The 7,709-nt window shown below is 42.1% G+C and overlaps 1 protein-coding gene across 1 annotated transcript in view; it reads right to left on the reverse strand.

The window, feature by feature from the left end:
• LOC109970658 (cAMP-specific 3',5'-cyclic phosphodiesterase 4B-like) overlaps window positions 1-7,709 on the reverse strand; it is a 48,645-nt gene that overhangs the window by 6,646 nt on the left and 34,290 nt on the right. The window contains exons 9-10 of the mRNA XM_020618379.1: window positions 7,199-7,311; window positions 494-663 (exon numbers count right to left, since the gene is read on the reverse strand). Of these exons, the coding sequence (XP_020474035.1) occupies window positions 494-663; window positions 7,199-7,311 (283 nt within the window). The remainder of the gene's footprint in view (window positions 1-493; window positions 664-7,198; window positions 7,312-7,709) is intronic.

Below are 7,709 nucleotides of genomic sequence, written 5' to 3' on the forward strand. Positions count from 1 at the left end.
ACAAGATTAAATGATCATGCATTAATGATCATCATTGTGTTGATGTTTCTGAGCAGATGAATAAAGCATCTCCTGTTATTTCCTATTGGAACATGTCCCATGAGAACATGGCTTGTTATATTTTGCACCATATAAGGTCTGTGTTTATGCCTTCTTGGTCCTGGCTTGGATTAGGCATGGAAATTTATCATTTCAACAAACAAACAAAAAAATTCAGCAATGCACCATATATAAAATACAGTGTAGTCATGTTTCCCTGCATTTTCCAGGGAAACACAATGCGGCAGATTTTTCTCAGCACATGCAGTCAACCGAGCTGAACCATGATGACAGTCAGTGACATGTAACCATTCGAATCCAAGTGTGCAATTGAAACATAACAAAAATCGATGCAGGTAATCTGAGACTTTTCATCAGCTGCAGTGAAAAGACATGAACAAACATGGACATGGACACGCACATGCACATACACACATACACACACACACCACACAGTCCCGTGTATGCCAGTTCTCTTCTGGGACAGACCTTGATGTATCCCCAGGATACAGAGAACAGGTAGTTGGCCTCCGGCATGGTGCTGAGCTGTGCTGAGCCCCTGGCGCTCCCCAGCAGAAGCTCTATTTGCTCCTCTCTGAGTGGACCCCCAAGGCTGAGCTCAACCTACAGCCTCAAACCCAAGGCGCAACAAAATTGCAGCATTTGGATGGCTGACTATGGTAAAAAAAAAGAAGCTCCAACTGAACTCTAGAGAGGGGCTGTGGCAGACCCTTACATCCCTGGCCAAGTGCACCTCTACATAGTGTCGCCAACTGTCTTCCAGGATTGCAAGCTGCTGTTGAGAGCAATGGAATCCCCGTTGATCAATATTTCTTGTCCTTTTCTCTCAGTCTCACTGCTGCTGTCCGTCTCTCGAAACCTGCATCTCCTCCTGACGCCAAATGTTATCCAGTGACACACAGAGGGGAAGTCCAGCATTCCCAAACCCAGATTAAGCAAGACAGGGAGGAAGGGCAGGCTCGAAAACACAGGAAGAAAGGGAAAGAAAAATGGAGAAACGCAAAGAGGAGGAGGAGAAGGGGTGCTCTCGCTGTAGAGTCCCCTGTGGCAGACAGGCTGCTGGAGTCCCTCTCTCTCTCTTCCTCTCTCTCAGCCTCCCACCCCCGTTAATCACTGAGCCATGCACAGCCAGGACTGCAGAAAAACAGAGTTTGGAGAATCCCCCAACATCCTTCCCTCCCTTACAAGCTAGTTCTCTCTTTCTCTCTCACGTCTGTTCTCTGCAAACCCCCTACCAGACTTTCACCCCCCCCATTCCTGTCCCCCTCCCCTACTCAGTAATGCAGACCAGATCCAATGCACACTGCGCAATGTGAAGCTTTAAAGCACCAGAGCATTCATCACATGGGTGAGGAAACACTGGGTATTAATTCAGCCAGTCTGGGTCTGAGTCTTTTGTAAGTAGCAGGAGTGGAGACTTAAACTGCTGTGCACAGTGCAATCCATAATCATCATGTATACTGTTTTGCTGCAGTATTATCAGCTGTTGTCAACAATACTGCTTCCTGTTTCACTGCAGCAGTTTTCTATACTTAAGACTCAAACAGAAATGATGGCAGACACACACACACACACACACACACACACGAGAGTTTTCAGTCTGCAGTCCACCAGTGTACCACCAATTGCACGACAACCTGAATGTCATGGTAACAGAGTCACGTGGCCCCCTCTGTCATTCTCATGGTGGTCCCCTTTCTAAATGCATCGCATCACATCATGCACATACACACACAGGGATGTGCAACCAAACACGTTTAATCCTCAGCTTTAGCTGAGATGCTCAAAATAGACATAAACAAGCTGGAAGGTGCAAAACCCACAAGGAAAGACACCATGTCTGTGACAGACAGCAGACACTTCCTTGTCAGTAAAGAGAAACACTAACGCAAAACCACATCCTAATCTTTATGATGAATACAGTGCATTACAGAGGCAATCAATTCTATTTCCCGAAAATGTGATTATTATTTTTAGTGTGTTCAATCATGATTATGCCTTTTGCCAGGGGTTTTATTATTTCTTACAATGAGGTTTTTGCCTTTTCATACTGGACCAGACTCTCTGTGGTCTCCACAGCTGTCTAATAGTTGTCAAGCAGACAGCTAACATCTACCTGACTGTGAAACTTGAACAGCACTTTCAAAGTTTTGGCTGTGCTCAAACCCAGACTGCCAGATGCAGTCCATAAATTAAAGCTCGCAGGAACAAAAATTTCAGTTTGGAATCAGACGGTTTTATTCCATTCAAAGGGAACTTGTAATCAATTCTTTAAAGTAGGAGAACCATGTGGATTTGTGTGACTTCTAGGAAATGAGTTAGGCACAAAACCACATGTCAGTCATGGGTCATGTAGTTCTCAGGAGGAGATTATTTAATATCATTAATGCATACATCCTTCTATGTTAGAGAGTGCTCACATTCAGAACTTAATAAGAGAAGTTACATGAACTCTGCCAAAAAACTTGGTTAGTTTTGAGAAGATGACTCGAAGTTTGAATATTCAAAGTAGGTGCATACTGAAACAAAATGTACATATAAATGATATGTTAGGGTGCAAGAAAAAACAGTATTAACAACTATAAACTTAAAAAAAAACAACGTTTTTCAGGCCACCACACTGCAAAATTTGTTCTACACATCTGAACCTTAAAACTGTCGATTTAAAACAAGAAGTAAAAAGAAAGTGAATTCAATATATAATAATGTATTTTTAAGTAAATTAAACAACCTTAGATCATATCAATTAGTCTCTCCTTGGATAAATCACAATGTGGCAGACCGCATTCTCACAGCACGTTAGCAGCTCCAAATTGACTCACCTTTTTCCAGCTCGTAAGCATCCCAACTTTTCTCTTAGGCTTCTCAGAACAACATAGTCCCATTGTCACTTCACAGAACCCTAACACCACACAAAAGGAATCTCTAATAACTCTGTTCAGTGTGTCTGACACTGCGCCTGCTTCCTCTCCCTATTCTCTTTTCTGAAGTGGCGTCAGGCAGGAAACCTATAGCGATAAAGCTGACTTGACCGACTGGCCTACACAGTTTATGTTTAAGAAATGACTGGCTCCTCCCTCTAACACAGGCTTGAGCATGTGCCTCCACCTACTTCCCCTTTACTTGACAGAGCAATTCACTGAAGTCATTTACTGGTAGACATCCTGCTTCCTAGTTTGGCCTCAAGCAGCAGCAATTATCATACCTGAGCTCATCACTGAAAAATCCCAGGTAAAAAGTTTGGCACACTGTCACAGTGATGTATTGGGGTGAAAAAAAAATTACAAATGGCATTCGTTTAGGCGAAGTCTTTAAAAGTTTGCTCAGTTCAGAGTGAACACTGACCTTGACTGAAACATTGCAGAGGAACAGCTTGACATCATGCTGAAATACCACGGCTGTGCAATCTTACAAAAGCCCAGAGTGAGCTAATGCTGCCTCTATCTCATGTAAGGTTGTTCATAGTGTCAACACACATTGAATTATGTCCAGCATGTTTTCAGAGTATAGTAATATTAGAAAGACCCATTTCCTAGAAAGTGTTGAGCAAAAGCAGATAAGAACATAGAATACAAACTGGTTTTATATTTACCTTCGTTATTCTGCCTTTTTTTCCAAAACAGCAGATTACAGAGCTAAAACGTTATTTACGATTAGACCCCATAATCACTGCTGCAGCCCCTCTGATCTCCTCACCACCCTTTCAGTCAAAAGGAGTCACAACATTATAATTTCATGTCCATTACCACTGCTACAGCTACAGACCCACCACTACATCTGCTTCAGAAATTCTGTCATTTTTTCCTCTCTGAAGATGGCGGTGCTTCAAAAGTTGAAGTGACCACACGTGAGTTAAAGTTTCCTACTTGCTCGTGCTCTGCTCGGGGGCTCACTTGCACACTATCCCGCAAAGTGCTAAATGCCTCTAAATGGATTCAGATGGCAGTGTTTGTCCAAGGCCATCACCAGCATCGGCATGGAAGTGTGGTGAGGCTAATGATAGCGAGAAGCAGGGAAGCAGCTCCCTGCTCTGAGGTCACAGCGACCAGACTGGTGGTCAACAGGGTGTGTGGTCTCATAGCTCCGGATACACCTGTGCCCTTGGCAGTAAAAAACGGAGACACCCTGGGTTTGAATGTGGGTTCAATTACATCCTCTCTGGTTTAGAAAAGAAACAGGATCTTTGTCAAGCAGCTCGTCAAATAAATGCTGGGAGGGTGCAAAATCCTGCAGATGCTGCATTAGTGGTGCAATAATATAAACATAATGAACACCAGTTTTGCAATATAAGTGTGAATGGACCAATAAATGATTTATTTTCCATCTTTGTACAATTGCACAACCCACTGACAAATGATAAACTGTTGACCTCTTTCAAAAGCTGCATTGGTCAACAGTGCTTAAGAGTGGCACTAGGACATTGGGGGGGGGTTATGACTCACAGTGAACAATGTGCCCGTCTAGCTCGACCATGTGGCTGGTGTGCAGCGTGCCTGCGGGGCCGTGTGCCCATTGTCTTGACAGTCCCAGTGACGTGGTTATCTGTAAAGACCCAACCTGGCCAAAATGCTGCTATTGTCGTCTGGTAACCAAGGTGCAGAAGAGAGGGAGCAGCGGGGGGCACAGGAAACAAAGAGACAGGAAACTTGTGCCACGGTCACATTCACCCGTGGCGGTATGACAACACCCCCACCAATTACAATCCACCCTCAGACCACAATACTGAAGGCAGAGGGAAATGGTCACCACCACCCCGGGTGTTTATAATCTGACGCCACTGTATAGTCTCAACTGTCTGTGTGGGAGCTGAGTAATATTGTGCAGTGTATAGTAATTTGATTGAGCTGTGCACAAATGAAATATGCACCCCGAGATATTTATGTGCATCAAAGCAAGGGGCAAGTAATTCGTTCCATATAGCTACCTGTGTGGCCTTGAAGTGCAGTGTTTATTTATTTATTTTTTGTTTAAAACAAATCAGAAAAGCTGACTGAAAGGTGAACTCTCCATCTTTTTAGCATTGGTAGCAGGATTCTCTAGCGATGGCGAGGTCTACTGGTCTACTGAACAACAAAAACCCTATGTGATGTGGTCTTCTGTATAAAATTTCAAGTTAAATGTTAAATAAAGTTAATTAAATTACTTGAGAATATAAAAACTATGGATGCCTGCTATTAGAACTACTAAACAATGTCACGGTCAATACCAAGTACAGCTTCACTGCGCTGTTAGTATGGCTCTACTCTTAGGTTGTGTCCAAAATCACTTCCTATTCACTCATTGTACACTCAACAGTAAATTGAGATTTTAGATACTTACTAATCATTGTCATTTTGTGTAAATGCTCTTATACTTGTATAGCGCTTTTCAGCACACTCAAAATGCTTTCACACTCCCAAACGCTCACACATTCACACACAAGTGTCATCATCAAGAGCAACTGGCGGGTTCAGTGTCTTGCTCAAGGACACTTCGACACATTGACTGGACAATCCGGGAATCAAACCACTAATCCTCCAGTTCCTGCTCTAGCTCCTGAGTCACAGCCGCCCGTGAGTCATCATTAACAGCTATAGATCGTTTTCCCTCTGATAAAACAGTGTCACATTGTGGGACTACTAACAGAAATTGGTATATATAGCATGTACACTACTTTTTGTTACATCTTGGAATTTTTGAGCACACTATATAGTGTATATATTTACACACTGAGTAGGAAGTGATTTTGAACAACACCTTAGTCTTATTAAAAATAAAACTAGTAAAGTACTTAACTTTACGAAAAATGTACAAGAGGATTTATGCTCCACTTTTTAAAATCTTTAGTTTTAGAGAAAATCTTTCATGTAAAATACATTTTGACTAAGTCACTGACATTTTATTAATACCTAGAATGTATAGCAATACAGGTGATGGAGTTCATTAACATATACCAGCTAGTGAAAGAAAGCATATTGTCGAATTTATCTGTTGAAACAGCACACAGATGCATGTTAATAGTTTAGCTTTCTAACATTTGTGTCACCATTTCTAGTTTCCTAACAGGTAGATGAAATTAATATGGGAACACTTAGTGTTTTTAACTGATCAGACTACAAAATTGCATACTGTTAATTTGTTATACTGTATATTGTATTATCACAAATGCAATATTTTACGTGTTTGCGCATTTGCTAGCAAGGTGCTAAAACAAAAAGCTATTTTTGTACCACTGCTTTTTTATACAGCATACATAAAGTAATTGTGACCTTCCTTGCTCCACAGATTGCTAGTGGGGGGAGTAGTAATATAAAGGAGAGTAAACTGAGTGCATTCAATTGGCAAACTTGGAAACATAAACTTCAACAAGGTCTTTAGTTCTTGTGAATAAGACATGAAAAAAAACCTTCCTCTAATGAATTTTAATTGTATCTGTTAATCTAAACTATAGTCTGAACAAACGGATATCTGTCAGTTAAATGTGACCTTTAGTGGACCAATGTCCCACCGAGCTCAACATTGCAACAGAGCCAATATCCACATCACACTAAAATGAATGACAAATGCATCTGTAGGCAGTTTATATCACACTGTAAAGTACTCCTACAGCCCAGCCTGACTATATAACATGCCATGTGTCTCACAGTCCATTAATCTCACATGCATTTCTATAGAATATAGGCAATTGTGCTATTCAAAGATAAGAGGAACTCAGTAGTCACACATGCAACACAGTTTCTACTTTTTATTTTTATAAGAGCCATAAAATGATGATGCCAGCTCATACACAACAGAAGAGCTGTTACTTTGCAAGTGCGTCAGTGTGGCAAAAAGAAATTTACATTTTGCACACCTTGTACAAATGGACAGCCACACAGCAGCAAAGGCAAATTGTACATCTGTGAACAAGCCAATAAAATTATCATAGGCCTGTCAAGTCAAGATCACAAGTTCAATCTCATTATCAATTGGAAGGTAAATGTTCTGTTTGAAGGTGAGAAATGTATTTTGCAAATCAAGAAGGACAAAGTTCAAGGTTAGGCTTTTAAACTGGATAAAATCAAGGGCTTTGATATAAGCTTGCAAAAACATTGTATCAACTTCATAAATGCACCATTTGCACAAATGCAAATAAAAATCTATAGAATAAATTGCCTACCTTGTTGGAGGCCATGTCACTGACAGAGCGGTAGGTCTGGATGGTCTCCAATTGGTCCAGACACCAGTCCAGCTCGTCCATGGTCTCCATAGCCAACTTCTGGTAGGACTCATCTGCCAACAGACACACAGACACGTAATCAGGCCCCAATGGATCCATGTCCATAGTGGAGGACCCTGACACCATGCATGAAGGGCCGGGGTTCGCAGAGTGACTTGATCGTATGGAGGACTGGCCTGCAGGACATCCGGGAGATGCAGAAGAAGAGGGGGAGGCGTGCACACAGAGCTCCCTCATCTTATTGCACTCCACCACCGCAGAAAGTTGAGGGAAGTCGCACTCTCAGACAAACTGAAGCTAGAATTACTACTTGCTGACTCTGTCTCTCTCTGGGGCCTCTTTCTGTGCGTACCCCTTCAATCCCTCGCTCTTGTGCGTTCCTCAAACCCACTCTCACTGTGTGGTTCCTCCACCCCTTCTCAGCGTCCTTCTCATTCGCTTATCCCCCCCC

This window comes from Monopterus albus, unplaced genomic scaffold (assembly GCF_001952655.1).
Source record: "Monopterus albus unplaced genomic scaffold, M_albus_1.0 scaffold204.1, whole genome shotgun sequence".
NCBI classification, from domain to species: Eukaryota; Metazoa; Chordata; class Actinopteri; order Synbranchiformes; family Synbranchidae; genus Monopterus; species Monopterus albus.